Source organism: Leucoraja erinacea, chromosome 28 (assembly GCF_028641065.1).
Source record: "Leucoraja erinacea ecotype New England chromosome 28, Leri_hhj_1, whole genome shotgun sequence".
NCBI lineage: Eukaryota > Metazoa > Chordata > Chondrichthyes > Rajiformes > Rajidae > Leucoraja > Leucoraja erinaceus.
In genome coordinates this window covers 10,112,789-10,130,218 of record NC_073404.1, presented here as the reverse complement: position 1 = coordinate 10,130,218, position 17,430 = coordinate 10,112,789, and the positions used below count along the sequence as shown (strand labels likewise).

The 17,430-nt window shown below is 42.7% G+C and overlaps 1 protein-coding gene across 6 annotated transcripts in view; it reads right to left on the bottom strand.

Annotated features, from left to right (window-relative positions):
* vmp1 (vacuole membrane protein 1) overlaps positions 1 to 17,430 on the bottom strand; it is a 127,498-nt gene that overhangs the window by 19,153 nt on the left and 90,915 nt on the right. For all 6 annotated transcript variants that reach the window (XM_055657683.1, XM_055657687.1, XM_055657688.1 and 3 more), the window contains exon 9: positions 16,098 to 16,214. In XM_055657683.1, coding sequence (XP_055513658.1) covers positions 16,098 to 16,214 — 117 coding nt within the window. The remainder of the gene's footprint in view (positions 1 to 16,097; positions 16,215 to 17,430) is intronic.

Sequence of the window (17,430 nt, the reverse complement as noted above, 5' to 3'; positions counted from 1 at the left end):
AAGCACTGCAGAGGGTGGTGAAAATTGCCCAACGCATCACCGGTTCCTCACTCCCCTCCATTGAGTCTGTCCAAAGCAAGCAATGTCTGCGAAGGGCGCTCAGCATCGTCAAGGACTGCTCTCACCCCAATCACAGACTGTTTACCCTCCTACAATCCGGGAGGTGCTACAGGTCTCTCCGATGCCGGACCAGCAGGTCCAGGAACAGCTTCTTCCCTGCGGCTGTTACATTACTCAACACTGTACCTTGGTGATTGCCGACCACCCCCCCCCCGGACATTCCTTCCACAAGAAAAAAATAATAATTGTACTAGGATTGTATGCACGTAAATATATTTATTTATTGCTCATATTCTATGTCGCTCTTCTAGGGAGATGCTAATGGAAATAAAATTTGAATCTGAATCTGAATGTACACAATGCACTTACAACAAATCTTAAAAAGTGATTGAATTTCTGGGTAAATTCAGAATTGTTTGATTCACATATCATAGAACACTACAGCACAGAAACAGGCCCCTAGGTCCACCATGTGTGAGCCAAACATGAAGCCAAGTGAAACTAATCTTCTCTTCATTCCCCATCAACCTTTGTATTCTTGAACTAATGGCACGCAGCTCCTCAGGACGCAGACTTTTATTGCTGTACTCAAAAAGATCATAAGACAAGTGGTTTCAGCTAACGACTTCAGAGATAAAAATAATTAAACTGAATATTTTTCTGCAGTAGCAATAAACAAAAATATGACCATGGTGAATCTTAGTGGGTGGAGGTTAACTCTTCCTTTGGCTTGCAACTTAATGGGGGTTTTTTCAAATAAATATTTACAATCTGTTTCTGTCTCATTTGTAATCCAAATCATATTTCTAAACCCAATATGCACATTCAGCACAGCACATGGACTAGCAAATAGACAAAACTGCTAGACAATAACTAAACAGACTACAACTGCGAGTGTAGTAGTAAGGAGGAGGAACTTGCATTTATGTTGTGCTATTTATGGCATTGGGATGTCCCAAATTGTACTAGCCTCTACTGAAGTGTACAAAGGAAAAAAACGTCAGCAGTTCACATAACAAACCCCAGGAACAACAGCAAGAAATACTTGTCCATGGATAAATATTAGCTTGGACACCTCAATAAGACCTTGCACTTTTAAATGCAGCACAGGAATTCTTCTATCTCTATGGGAGATGGTTATGGTTGCTAATCCAGAAGATGGCACCTCCAATAGTTAACACTTTTTTAGACTCCATAACTGTCGTTTTAGAGTAAACGGCAGTTTGCAAACTGGGAATTCGTGAGGTATCATGCAAGGTTCACCAGTGCATGTATGGTAAGAATGTAGCACGTTAATCCAAGACTATACAAAGCAACTCTTGAAATGAGTCACTCGCAGATGTGAATGTTATCACTGAACTCAGCAAAGTAACCACACCAAGTTTATAGCATCCATCTACCGTTCTAGCCGTTGTTCCCCAGATTAAATTAAACTTTTGAATGATTCATAGGTGCATTATTTAAAGAGGATAAATGGGCGGTGGATCTATTGCAAGAATGTATTGAACTTATGATACAATAAATAATGTACATTTTTGAAGAAAGTGAGAAGCCAGTTTGGATTAGTCTATGTTTAACCGATTCCTTCTCAAGTTATATTATTTCAAGTTCCTGATGATCTCTCCTGGACCTAGCACTTTTATGCAATCACCAAGAAAACTCATCAGTACCCCTTCTTTCACAAGGGTTTGAGGAGATTCAGCATGTTGCAAAATACTCTATCAAACTTCTATAGGTATATGGTGGAGAGTGTGCTGACTGGTTGCATCACTGCCTAATTCGGGCCATTCCCACTCTGCTTCCTTGTGGGTCAATCTCCTCAAAGGCTCAAATGTGTCCGACAACATTGGCAGGAATCTTGCCAAGTAGTTTACACTGCCTTGTAATCTTTGGATTTCTGTTGGATTGGTTGGGTTGGGCATCTCTAGGATAGCCTGGGATCTTCTTCAGATCCGGTTTCAGGCCATGATCTGTAACTACATGTTCTAGAAATGTGATACAAGTAGGTTTCACTACCGACTTCTTCCGGATCAGCTTGATGCCTTTGTCTCTGCATCGCTGAAGAAGATCTAGCAGTCTTGCATCGTGATTCCTTTCTGCATCTTCTCTGGTGTCTCCTACTCCGAATGGGATGATGTCGTCTGCAACACATTCTACTCCCTCTAATCCTTCTAGGGCTTGTTGCTGCAACTTCTGGAAGATCTTTGCACTTACTTTCAGTCCAAATGGCAACCTCTTCCAGTGATATCTCCCAAAAGGGGTGTTCATGGTTGTTTGGGAAGCTGCTCTCCTCATCTAGTTCGCAGTGGAGGTATCCTGACTTCAGATCGAATTTAGAGAAAATCTTCACCTTAGACAACTCAGGGAGTACGTCCTCTATGACTAGTAGTCTGTGGATCTCCCTTCTCAGGACTTTGTTGAGGGGTCTAGGATTTGGTTGTCATTTGTAATTTTACTTCTGATTTGTTAGCTTTCATATCTACCAGCCAAGCAAAGTTAATGTGCATGCATCCTAGCTATGCCTGTCTTTTTGTCGGTTACGTCAAACAGTCTTTATTCTGGACGTACACCAGCCCTATCCCCCAACTCTTTCTCCGATAAATCAATGACTGCAGCGGGGCTACCTCCTGCACCCATGCAGAGCCATTGGAATTTATTAACCCAACTAACTTCCACCCTGCCATCAAATGCATCTGGACTATCTCGTACACCTCTCTCGATCTGTCTTCATCACAGGGGACAGATGGACGTCTATTATATACCTACTGACTTCCACAGTTATCTGGACTACACTTCCCAACCTGTTTCCTGCATAGTTGTGATTTCCTATTCTCAATTCCTCCGTCTCCACCACATCAGCACCCAAGCTGAGGTGTACCATACCAGGACATCCAAGATGTCCTCATCTTTCAGGGAACGATGGTTCCCCCTTTTGTCATAGATGGGACTCTCACACGTGTCTCCTGTGTGTCCCATAGTACTGCTCTTGCTCCCCCTCCCTCCAGAGTTAACATGGACAGAGTTTCCCTGGTCCTCACCTTTCACCCCACCAGTCTCCGCATTTAGCACATTGTCTTCGGATAGCTCCTACAGAATCCCCAAACCAATCACATCTTCACATCTCCATCCCTGTCCACCTTCTGCAGAGACTGCTCCCTCCTCAACTCCTTCATTCACTTATCCTTTCCACCCAAACCACCGCCTCCCCAGGTACTTTCCCCAGCGACCACAGGAGATGCAACACTCGTCCTTATACCTCCTCCCTCGACGCCACCCAGGAACATCGCAAATCCTTTCAGGTGAGATAGTGGTTCACATGTACCTCTTCTAATCACATCTATATCCATTGTTTTCGATATGGGCTCCTGTCCATCGTCGAGGCCAAACGTGGACTCAGCGACCGTTTCGCTGTATACCTGCGATCTGTCCGCCGTAGCTTACAGGATCTCCTTGTTGCCATCTATTTCAAACCCCCATTCCCATTACCATATCGACCTCTCTGTCCTGGGGGCTCCTCCATTGCCAGAATGAGACCACACACAAATTAGACGAACAACACCTCATATTTCGCTTTGGTAGCTTACAACCCAACCTTTTGAAGGTTGAATTTTCTAATTTTAAGTAACCTCTTCTAACACATCCATCCCCTCTCCCCTTCCTCCATGCTAGTCATTTAACCAGTTCAACAGTTCACCACATTGATCCCTCTTGAGATCACACCTTCCCTACCCAACAATGGGCCTACCAGGGCTCCACGCTGCCCAAGGTCATTTGTTGCCGGCCCTCATTGGTCCGGGTCTTTTCTCGCCTCCAGCGCTTCACCCTCCCCACGCCCCCCCGACCCCCAACGCAGAAAAGTCTTGACCCGATACGTCACCTATCCTTTTTCTCCAGGCATGCTGCCTGACCCGCTGAGTTACTCCAGCACTTTGTGTCTATCTTTGATATAAACCCACATCTGCAGTTCTTTATTTCAACATTTTAGCACAAAGATCTGATATGCCTGAAATCATGACACTGGAAATTAGCCAGATTCCCAAGTTGAAAGGGCTATCTATGTATTAAGCTACACATAACTACCATATTGTCATGAAGTTTCCAAGTGAGAGGAAGGAGCTTGTTACTGTAATAGATCACTGGGAATGTAGTCTGCTACTGGGATGTAACAACATTCTATTTGGAGGGCTTTATGATGTTCTAATATGATTACAGAAGCACCTAAACTACAACGGATTATTAAGCAAGAGTAATGGGAAGACTCCACTAATCAGCTCGGTTGTGATACTTCACGTTCATTTCATGTTTCACCGCATAGGCAAAATTCAGCTCCGATATATGATCACTGCCCTGATAACCAGTGTTAAAATTATATTTATATAACATATCCAACACTTTTGTTGGTCTATTTAGTTGTCAATCCTTTGAGTATCAAAGTAAGCGAATACATGCGTAGAGAAACTAACTTGAAAATAAAATCTGTTAGACACCTACTGCAAGTTTATAGGCTTATTAGCGAGGGTTAGATCAGCACGTGTGACACTCAATTATTTGTTAAACAAACAGGATTTTCAAATTTAAAAAGAAAGCAGTTCCCTAATCTTTTCCCAAGGACATTTTCAAATCTCTCTGCTCTAATCCTGCAACATGATCTGAAACTGTTTAAAATCACGGGATTTCACAACCATTTACCACACCTTTTCTGCCCCCGCAATCTAACAAAGGTCATTTTCCGCCTTGTAAACAAGTTTTCATCAAAGCAATTCATCTTTCAACAATTTAGTCTCAGTATTTGGGAGACTTTTAAAATCAGTACAAGTGACAAGTTTCATATAGATACATTGACAAATGAGCATTTATCCAAGATATGGAGAGAAGGAGACGAAATGCAATGTTCACACATGGGGATTTTACAGGACAATTCAGTGAACAGAAATATGGAATGAGAAAGCTGCTGAGGATGCTTTAGGCAGCTTAACAATTCAATAAGTGCCCAGGCTAAGATAAACTAACTTGTTAACCTGAGGAACGTTTTGAGTCCTCCGAATACAGGATGTTTCTAAAGAGAGATCAAACAATTCAACAAATTATACCTTACTTACTAAACTGAAAATAAAACATACACAATGGATTGAGCAAGACGTGATGCGTGAGCCTACTTGGTAGCATTATGATGGATTAGATTCAGATTCAGATTCATTGGGTTGGATGGATTAGAGGAACGCTATGAGGATTCTGTGTGAGCTGCAACATGTTCACAGATTTTCAAAACGGCAAAATGATTATATAACACAGTTACTTTAACCCCACATGTGCTAAATTTCTGAGGATGGTATTTGTCACAAGTTATCCCCTGCCCATTGTAGGTTCAGGGTCCTGCCATCTGAAGTAGGGCAAGGTTTACTGTGAAATTTCAGAACCAGACATACAAGTTGCAACTTATTTCACCACCCATTCCATTAATTTGTGAAAAACAAAGACAGATTGTTTAAGATTCAGTAAAGGAAGAGATTAAGTTAAGCACACATTGATCTCTTACAGCTGAAATTACAGTGAATAAGGAAATACATTAAGTGAAAACTTTGTATCCATCTTCACAAAAGAGAAAATATAAATATTGGGAATCATGACGGTTTGGTGAATAAGGAGGAACAAAGTGAAGAACAAGCACAAAACATTAATGGGATTGAAAGTCAATAATCCTCAAATGTACTAGACCTGCTAGTTCCCTCCCATCCAATCTGGCAGTTACAATTCCCAAACACCCAACAGCAATAGTGTCCACAAAACCATGTGATTGTACCCAATGATAAAGAGGTTTATGCACCCTATTACCACAGCGTGTGGCATATTCACAGTTACTCAATACATTATGCCAATCCTACCAAGGTACAAACAGAGGGATGGCTACAGAGAGGAAGTGTTGGTTTTGATTTTCCAGTTTCCTACATTTTAAATCACCCCGGAAGACTATAAAATGGCTAATTTAATTAATGTATTCAAGATATCATGATCATCATACTTTATTAGCCAAGTATGTTTTGCAACACACAAGGAATTTGATTTGTCATACAGGCATACTAATAAAAAGCAACATAACACACAAAATACATTTTAACATAAACATCCACCACAGTGACTCCTCCACATTCCTCACTGTGATGGAAGGCGAAAAAAAGGTAAATCTCTTCCCTTCTTTGTCCTCCAACGGTCGGGGGCCTCTAACCTTCCACTGACGAGACAATCTTACTCCCATAGCCGGCGGCAGGCCTCCTTTTCGGGGTGATCAAGCTCCTGCATGGGGGGGGGGGGGGAAGGAATCTCAGTTCCCCCGCTCCAGGCGATCTACCCTGGGTTAGGGCTAGTCGAATGTGTGTGGCTTTTGGAGCTTCCCGATGTCGGAGTCTTACCCGAGACTGCGAGCTCCTTGATGTTAAAGTCCGCAGGCCGCGGTTGAAGCGTCCATCCCACGCAAGGATGCCATCGAAACGCCACCCGGTCGTAATGGAGAGAAACATAAAAAATAGGTGCAGGAGTAGGCCTTTCGGCCCTTCGAGCTGGTACTAAAATCTTCTAAAATCTGCCCCAAGAGCTATATCAAACTCTCTCTTGAAAACATCCAGTGAATTGGCCTCCATTGCCTTCTGTGGCAGAGAATTCCACAGATTCACAACTCTGGGTGAAAAGGTTTTTCCTCATCTCAGTCCTAAATGGCCTACCCCTTATTCTTACACCGTGACCCCTGGTTCTGGACTTCCCCAACATTGAGAATATTTTTTCTGCATCTAGCCTGTACAATCTCTTAAGAATTTTGTATACTTACAAGATTCCCTCTCATCCTTCTAAATTCCAGTGAATATAAACCCAGTCAATACATTCTTTCATCATATGTCAGTCCCGCCATCCCGGGAATTAACCTGATGAACCTATGTTGCACTACCTCATTAGCAAGAATATCTTTCCTTAAATTAGGAGACCAAAACTGCACACAATACTCCAGGTGTGGTCTCACCAGGCTCTGTACAATTGCAGTGGGACCTCCTTATTCCTATACTCAAATCCTCTCGCTATGAAGACCAAAGAATTGTCTTTCTTTACTGCCTACTGTACCTGCATGCTTACTTTCAGTGACTGATGTACAAGGGCATCCAGGTCTTGTTGCACTTCCCCTTTTCCTAATCTGACACCATTCAGATAATAATCTGCCGCCTTGTCCTTGCCACCAAAGTGGATAACCTCCCATTATATCCAATCCACATTATACTGCATCTGCCATGCATCTGCCCACTCACCAAACCTATCCAGTCACCCTGAAGCCTCATAGCATCCTCCTCGCACCTCACTCTGCTACCCAGCTATAAGAGGTAATAAGAGGTAATGTTTGTTTGGTATTGGTTCATTATTGTCATGTGTACTGAGATATAGTGAAAAGTTTTGCTTGTGTGCTTTTAAGTCAAATCGTACTATACAGGAATATAATCAAGCTAGACACAAGTACAACAGGAAGTGCAAAGAGAAAATTACCAGAGTGCTGAATATAGTGTTACAACATTATAGATACAGAGAAAAAGTGCAAATGTCTGCAATTATGTCGTTTGGAAGATCGTCAGATCCCAGCTTATGGGAGGACTGTTCAGTAGTCTGATAATAGAGGTGAAGAAGCTGTTTCTGAATCTGGTGATAATGTGCTTTCAAGCCTTTGTATCTTCTGCCCGATGGGAGAAAAGGGAAAATGACCAGCGTGAAAAAGGTCGTTCATTATGTTGTCTGCTTTCCCAAGGCAGCATGAAGTGCAAATGGAGTCAATGATAAGAAGACTATGTGATAGACTGGGCAACATTCACAATTCTCTACAACATCTTGTCGTCTTGGGCAGATCTGTTGCCAAACAAAGCTACGATGCATTCAGGCAGGGTGGTTTTTACTGTGGATCTGTAAGAATCTTAAGTTGGTAAAAGTCGTTGGTTCACCTTCTTGGCTGCAGCTTTAATCTGGTTGGTCTAGGATAAATTGTTGATGATATCTACTCCTAGGAACTTGAAACTCTCAACCATCTCCATTTTAACACCATTAATTGATATACAGTACCCTGCTTTCTGAAAACAATAACTAGCTCCTTTGTCTTGCTGACTTGAAGGCGAGGTTGTTGTCTTGACACTGTCCCTCAGCTCCTTATCTCCTTCCTGTACTCTGTCGTCATTGTTCAATATCCAGCGCATTACAGAATTTACAAGAATGTGTACATTGCCTTGAGGGGTATTGAGAATTATTGCGGAGGAATTTTTGTCCTTTCTCGTCATTGATTGTGGTTCATTGGTTAGGAAGTCGAAGATCCAGTTGCAGAGAGGGGAACTGACACTTCGGTCCAGGAGTTTGGAGAGGAGTTTGGTTGGGATCAAAGTGTTGTAGGTCAAGAGTCAATTTAATTGTCATTTGGACCCCTTGAGGTCCAAACGAAATGCCGTTTCTGCAGCCATACATTACAAACAAATAGACCCCAGACACAACATAATTTACATTTTACATAAACATCCATCACATTGCTGTGATGGAAGGCCAAAAAAAACTTATCTCTCCACTGCACCCTCCCCCCCCCCCCCCCCCCGATGTCAGAGTCAAAGTCAAAGCCACCGGCTGGCGATGGCGATTGTCCCGCGGCCATTAAAGCCACGCCGGGTGATGCAAGGTCGCACACCGGGTCTTGATGTTAGAGCCCCCGGCGTGCGCTCGCAGAGTCCCGCGGCCATTCCAAGCCGCGCGGGGCGGTGATGTTAGGCCCCGCTCCAGGAGCTCTTCGACCCCGCAGCTCGGGCGGGAGAAGTCGCCGTTGCAGGAGCCCTGAAAAGCGGTCTCCCTCCAGGGACCCGCGGGCTCCCGGTGCCGCCGTCCGCAGACCCGCAGTTGCAGCCTCCGCATCAGCAGCAGCAGCAGCAGCGCTCCACCACCGCTCCACCCCGCTCTGGACTCGGCCAGCTCCGCGACGGTGAGGTGAGTCGTCGGCACCAGAGTCCCCGGTCTTCTTCTGTTGGAGGCCGCACCTCATTGCAGCCCCAACGACAACGGAGAACCGACAAGAAAAGGTCGGGTCTCCCGTGCAGGGAGAGATTTAAAAGTTGCCCCCACCCCCCCACACACACATCCCAACAGAAAATAACAAAAACTACATATAAACATAGACAAAAAATAATAAAAACGCGGACGGGCTGCTGACGAGAGTCGCGCCGCCTATCGGGTCTTTTAATATTTATTATAATATTATAATATTATTGACTCTAGCACTAGGTAGTGCTAGAGTCAATAAATAATAGGTGTCTTTGATGTTCCAATGATTCAGATTCAGATTCAACTTTAATTGTCATTGTCAGTGTACAGTACAGAGACAACAAAATGCATTTAGCATCTCCCTGGAAGAGCGACATAGCATATGATTTGAATAAATATTTACATTAGCATATATACAGACATATGTACAGACATAGTGTTTTTCCTGTGGGTGGAGTGTCCGGGGGGGGGGGGGTGGTTGGCCGTCACCGAGGTACGTTGTTGAGTAGAGTGACAGCCGCCGGGAAGAAGCTGTTCCTGGACCTGCTGGTCCGACAACGGAGAGACCTGTAGCGCCTCCCGGATGGTAGGAGGGTAAACAGTCCATGGTTGGGGTGAGAGCAGTCCTTGGTGATGCTGAGCGCCATCCGCAGACAACGCTTGCTTTGGACAGACTCAATGGAGGGGAGCGAGGAACCGGTCATGCGTTGGGCAATTTTCACCACCCTCTGCAGTGCTTTCCGGTTGGAAACAGAGCAGTTGCCATACCATACTGTGATACAGTTGGTAAGGATGCTCTCAATGGTGCAGCGTTAGGAGTTCACCAGGATCTGAGGAGACAGATGGACCTTCTTCAGTCTCCTCAGGAAGAAGAGACGCTGGTGAGCCTTCATGACCAGAGTTGAGGTATTGTGGGTCCAAGAGAGGTCATTGGAGATGTTGACCCCCAGGAACCTGAAGCTGGAAACACGTTCCACCTCCGTCCCGTTGATGTGGATGGGGGTGTGCGTGCCGCCCCTAGACTTCCTGAAGTCTTCAATGAGCTCCTTGGTCTTCTTGGAGTTAAGGGCCAGGTTGTTGTCAGCGCACCATCCTGCTAGGAGCTGGACCTCCTCCCTATAGGCCAACTCATCGTTGTTGCTGATGAGGCCAATCACCATTATAGGGTCACCGTTAATGATTATAGGGTCAGGGAGGTCCAGTCTATCATGGACATCATGCAATGGTAGGATCAAGGCTCACTGGGAAGCTGGAGTTAATGTGCACCATGACCAGCATCTCAAAGCATGTCATGGTGGCAGGTGCCAGACTTGCTGAACTGTAGTCATTAAGGCAAACTTTGTTTATTTTGGCACCAGCATGATAATGATCACCTTAAAGTAGGTGGGAACTTCAGAATGGAGTAGGAAGAGAATAAAGATGTCCGTGAATACTCCTGCCTGCTGTCCCACAGGGGACCCAGGTAGGTGGCAAGGACTCTAGTCAGGCCATTTGCTTTCTGCTGGTTCATGCACAGGAAAGCTGATCTGATGTGTGCGACAGTGACTGTAGGTGCTGTTGGAGCGAAGATATCATTTCACCGGCCTGTTCAAAGCGAGCATAGAATGCACAGAGCGCATCAGTGAAAGTTGTGCTGTTGCCAGTGATATTGTCTGACTTCATTTTGCAATCCTTTATAACTTTGCTATAACTAACAGGCGACTGTGGAGTTCTTCTTGGGTTTCCTGCTTGATCCAGAATTCCCTCTTGGCATTCTTAATGGTTTTGCAAAGATCGTAAATAGATTTCTTGTACTTGGGATTGTTTGATTTGAGTGCTGCAGAGTTGGACTTCACCTGGGAATGTACCACACAGCTCATCCATTATTTCCGGTTGGGGAACATTCGTACTGTCATATTTGGCATGTATTCCTCGACACACTTATTGATGAAGTCTGTGACGGCAGTAGCATACTCATTTAGGTTGGCCGCAAAATGCTTGAATATGGACCAGGAACCAATTGGTCTTTCAATTTTTGAAAGGCTTTTAATAAGGTACCAAACACAGAGTTATTTCCAAGGTGGCAAGCTCAAAATGGAGACATTCTACTGATCAAAGATGTTTGCACCTCCAGCTACTTGCAATCTCTGTCAGATTGGAGGCAAGTAAGTGCACTGCATCAAATGATTCAAAGCTAACTGTGAAGGAAAGCAGTAAATAGGTAATAAAAAGGCACACTGGCCAGTGGGCAAGCACATGGAAAATTTTGTGCAGAAATGCAAAGCGGACTTGGGGAAAAAAATCTAAAAAAGCAAATTTTGGGAATTATAAGTGTTCGGTAGAATCTTAGCAGACAGTTAGGAAGGTGTTTGGTAGAATCTTAGGCTAGTTGTTACTAGAAAAGATCAGAGGTCAAAAATGTGCAAGTACAGCTGCTCCTTGACCTACGATGGGGTTACGTTCCGATAAACCCATCATAAAATGAAAAATTCGTAAGTCGAGAACACATTTAATACAATTCGATCACGTGACCGGAAGTGACGCGCAGTCGCTGCCGTTGCCGAGCGTTTGCACTATTGTAAAGTCGAAATATCGTAAGTCGAAGCATCGTAAATCGGGGAGCATCTGTAATTCTTTTATTATGACTTATCCTGAAAGGGGAGGGTAAACAGCTGGATGTCATGGTCCTTTTCAATACCAAAAACAACAGAGAGCAAAAGAGATGAGATCCTAGAGGCTGAATTTACTGTCGGACCTGAAAAGTAGTACCTCGGGATCACTTCATGTACCACATGATAATAAGTAAAGAAATCAGAGAGTGGCACAGACAGAGTTGTATTTTGGAGAGATGAGGTAGGAGCAAGGAATTGAGATGTGAGGCATTGGAACAAGTTTTAGCAGGTGAGACCGATCCAAATTGGATGATTTACATCTTGCATTGGATGATTAAATACCCTTGCGGTGTGCTTGCTGGTGCTGTTAAAGAAGATTACAGCTAGTTCCTGGATGCTGCCCGTGTCTGTTGCAAAATGTTTCCGCCCTCTGGCGCTATTTTTAAAAATTATCATGGGTGCAATGAGTCAGCGTACAGGAGAGTGATAGAACATGTTGTTGAGTGGTGCTGAAATAACACCCCATTACTTCACATCTACTACAGTAGACCAAGGAACTAATCATTGACTTTACAGAGGGGAAGTTGGGAAGCCATGCTCCGGCTTTCATTGGTGGGTCGGCAGTGGAGAGAGGTAGCAGCTTCAAATTCCCAGGCGTTAATCTCAGATAAACTGCCCTGAGCCCAGCACATTGATATAATCATGAAGAAAATGAGCCAGTGCCTCTACTTTCTGACAAGTTTAAAGAGACCCGGCAGGTCACCAAAATCTCTAATAAACTGCAAACCTCAAAAGGAATTCTGGCAGGACAAAAATAAAGTGGAAAGGGCAAAATCAGAAACATAGTAAGAAACATGAAAAGATGGCAAAAACAAGTGGAGCTGAGGGAAATTAAAGCATCAGGCTAAAATGAACAAAAAAAGAATTACGCTGTACCTGAACGCTCACAGCAGTCTCAACTAAGTAAATAAATTAATGATACAAATGTAAGTAAACAGTTACGATCTAACTGCCATTACGGACATGTGGCTGCTGGGTGGCTGGAAAACGAAATATTTCTGGCATTTTGCACAGGCAGGCAAATAAATTGGGTGCGTTATAAATTAGAAAATTAGAAATGCACATAACGGGTTGCTAAAGTAATCAAGGGCAACTGGAAAGCTATATATAGACTCAATGGACCAAATTTGCCATAATGAGGTGGATGAAGAATCCATGGAATGTATTTCATTACTAGTTCACCACATTGAGAATCCATGAGCAAAAAGGTTATGTCCTCCCGTCTAAGGCAGGGTCCCTGGTAACATTTTGTAACCTGATCAGTTCGCAAGTCGGAAATGTGGGTGTGAACCAAGTTCCCATACAGTAGGTGATGCCTGCAGCCCCCACAGCAGCAAGCAAAACCACCCAGTTCATTTGTATGTATGCGCTATTGATGGGGCATTCATAACCTTGCTTTAACGTTGAAGAATGGGCGATTGATAATCATGTCATGGAGATTTTGTGTTAGAATAACCATAAAGTTATAAAATTTCACATTAAGACGCTGGTTTCAATCTCAATGTAAACAAAGAAAACTACAAAGGCATAAGAGAAGAGTTCACGGCAGTTGTATGGATGAATACAGTGACAGGCACGGCAGTGGACAAGCAACAGATAACTTTAAATTATTTTTAAATTGATTTTTTTTTAAACTGAAGTCATGAAAACACCAACAGCATTAATGATTCACTTGTGGCTGACAGATAAGTGAAAATTGTTAACTTCAAGGAAAAGGCATAAAGTTGCCAGTAATAGAAGCAGGATGGGGTGCTCCTTAAAACTCAGCAGAGGATCAAGAACATGCTAAAGACAACAAGATAAATATCAGAATAAACTAGCAAGAAACATAACATTGTGCTCAGAGCATTTATAGATATAAATTTAAAAAAAGGCAAAAGTGGGCCACTTATACTCACAGACAGAAACATTTATAATGAGTAATATGGAAATGGCAGAATTAAACAAACACTTTGTCTCTTCACCAAATACATAAAATTTGCCAAATATATTGCATTATAAATGAGAATTCGAAGGAATACTGATTTTTTTTAAAGATTCCCCGATCCCGTCCTTTCCCCTCTTCCTTATGGTTATCTCCCAACATTCCCCATCTTCAAGACCCCATATGCCTTTACCCCCCCCCCCCCCCCCCCCCCCCGTTCGTTCTCTTCCCCATGCCCTTTGCAACCAAATCCCACCCTGTGGCTTTACATTTCACTCCTCCTTTCTTATCTAACACCCCTTTGTCTCCTTTTCACCTCCAGCCTTTGTCACCTCCCTCCCCTGTAACCACTTCTCACTTACCAGACTTTTCCCCACACCTACCTCTCTTATCCAGCTTTCCCTCCCATACTCAATCAGTCTAAAGAAAGGTCCTAACCCAAAATAGTGTCTGGCCATTTGCCTCCACAGATGCTGCCTGACGTGCTGAGTTCCTCCGGTACTTGTTTTTTTGCTCAAGATTCAGCATCTGTAGTCTTTTTGTCTGCAATATGTTTAAGGTTTTTCCAGTTCTTAAAGAATTCAGAATTATTACAGCTTCAAAATGTTCAAGAGAGTCAAGAGTGTTTTATTGTCATGTGTCCCAGATAGAACTACGAAATTCTGACTTGCTGCAGCATAACAGAATATGTAAACATAGTACACGGTAAACAATATGATAAACAAGATTAAAAAGTTCAGTGTGTATATATACACACACACACACATACACACACACACACACACGTATATATATATATATATTACACACACATACACACATATATATAAAATATTTCCATATACATACATACACACATTCACACACAAATACTCAAATAACAAACAATAGTAGTGCTATAATAATAATAATAATAATAATATAGTCTATTGAAGTTCAGAGCTGATTTGAGGTTGTAGTGTTTAATAGCCTGATGGCTGTAGGGAAGAAGCTGTTCCTGAACGTTACAGTTTTCAGGCTCCTGTACCTTCTTCCCAATGGCAGGGGTGAAATGAGTGTGCGGCCAGGATGGTGTGGGTCTCTGATGATGCTGGCTGCCTTTTTCAGGCAGTGACTCCGATAAATCCCTTCGATGGTATGGAGGTCAGAGTCGATGATGGACATGGCAGAGTTCACAACTTTTTGCAGTCTTTTCCGCTCCTGGTTGTTCAAGTTGCCGAACCAGGCCAGGGTGCAACCAGTCAATATGCTCTCTACTGTACACCTGTAGAAATTCAAGAGAATCCTCTCTGACATACCAAATCTCCGTAATCTTCTCAGGAAGTAGAGGCGTTGATGTGCTTAATTTATTATTGCATCAGTCTGCTGGGTCCAGGAAAGATCTTCGGAAATATGCATGCCCATGAATTTGAAGTTTTTGACTCTCTCCACCATCGTATCGTTGATATAAAGAGGATTGTGGGTCCTCATCTTTCCTCTTCCGAAGTCCACAATCAGTTCATTGGTTTTACTGATATTGAGGGTCAGGTTGTTGTGCTGGCACCAATTGGTCAATCGGTCGATCTCACTTCTATACTCTGACTCATCACCATCTGTAATTCATCCAACAATGGTGCTGTCATCCACGAACTTGAAGATGGAGTTCACACGGTGTCCGGCTACACAGTCATGAGTATAGAATGAGTGGTGCAGGGGGCTGAGCATGTAGCCTTGAGGTGCCCCCGTACTGATTGTTAATGAGGAAGAAGTATTTCTGCCAATTCAAACAAACTATGGTCTGTGGATGAGGAAGTCGAAGATCCAAATGCAGAGGGATGCATAGAGACCCAGTTTTGTGAGCTTGGTAACCAGCTTGGAGGGGATGACGGTCTATAAACAACAGCCTGACGTAAGTGCTTATATTGTCCAAGTGGTCCAGTGCAGAGTGGAGAGTAAGTGAGATCGCATCCTCCGTTGACCTGTTGTGAGGGTAGGCGAACTGTAATGGGTCGAGGTCCCGGTTGACGTAGGAGTTGATGTTGAGGTGGGAGTTGCCCTACAGAACTCATGTTGACTTCTTGAAAAGCAACCATTCAATACCTCATTCTTTCCCCATGGCCGAGAAAATTATTTCTTGACTGGCTATAAATTCTTCCTACAGAGTGTGTTACAGGAAAGTATTTACAGTGGGCAACTCTCCCCTCAATTCTCCAATCCCATTAGCTGCTCCATTAAATATCATGTTTTACCCTCTTTTAACACAGAGCTCCCAGTTTCCTTTCTCAGTATAATTTAACAAAAAGAGGCTGGGGGATAAAATCCTTACCCAAAATAAATCAATGAGCCATTCAAATAGAGGTAGATAAATTAAAAGTCAAAAGTACAAAGTCAAGTAACTGCAGCATTACAACATTTAGATGCTAATTGGCTGGATAGACACTTGCCTGGATGTGCATTTTTATGACAGCTTTTCCGATAAGAGTCGCACCAAAAAATGTCCAGAAAGGAACAAGGAAGTGTCCACATGTTATTCCAGCCAGGTCAAAGAGGGGATTAGGAATCTGTAACACATCAAAACAAGGGACAAAGTTGAGAAAGTAGTTATCTGTAGAGAACGTTATACTATTATAAAACATATTTTATACTACCTACTATTAATATTGAATATAGTACAGGTATAATAAGGCAAATGTACATCTTATACACAGGTAATGCTGCTTCTATCCCAACTCTGATTTGTCTATATAATTGATACAATAATGACATATTTATGTTTATTAAAAGTATAGGATAAACAGAGTTAGATAGGAACAAATTGAATGATATTACCATGATTTTAGATGTTGAAATTGGATTAAATTATTTTCAGGTTTGAAATGTAATACCATTCCCTAAATAATTACTTTCAATTCCCCAACGCGTTTCCATTCATGAGACTATAGTTCTGCATTGGGGTGGGAGATTGCAACCTTCACGTGGTCCGCCCTGTTTCGACGAATGCAATCAACCTGGCGTGCACAATCAAATAAGATCAAATAGAACAGGTTGTCCTACAACTTTAGGCTGTGCATCCATACGCAAGATGAAGAAGTTCTGCATTGCAGAAACTATTTCTACATTAAGACCATGTAGCTTTACAACTACAGTTTTTGTTTTCTGAACATTATTGCACTATGGCAATGTTTCTGTGAATTTATTTTTGGGAAAACAAATTAAACAATATCTCAAGATGCAAAATAGTTTGAGGAATTGGGAAATCCGTGATGAAAGAAACAAGCTGTCATGGTAAAAAAGATAAATTTTTAAAGTGAAATTTTTTTTTTTACAATCACGTATCCTCTCCAACAGTCATAAAACAATAGTTGTCCACTGCAAATTGTACAAGGGAAAATCTAATATGAAAAATCAGAAGTCAGAAGTGTTTTACTGTGCGAGGTTGGCAACCTTGAAGGTGACATTCTATAGATTGATGCATTAAATGAAAGTTCTGGGTGGTGGTCCCGTTTTAAAAGCAGGGAGTTTTCCCAGCTACCAACCTTCCCTCTGCCAACATTTAAAAACAATCAAATGATCATTCATTTATATCTTGTTTGTAGAATGTTGTTATGCATAAAATACCTAATGACTACATCTCCATGCACTGCATTTCAGTGACTTACATAAGTAGCATTTGAAATCGTAAGGCAGGATTCTGCTCCATGCATAAATGTACATTTGCTCTTTCAATAGAGGCACTATTTTATTTCCCCACCAATCCACCAGAATAGATTACTGGAT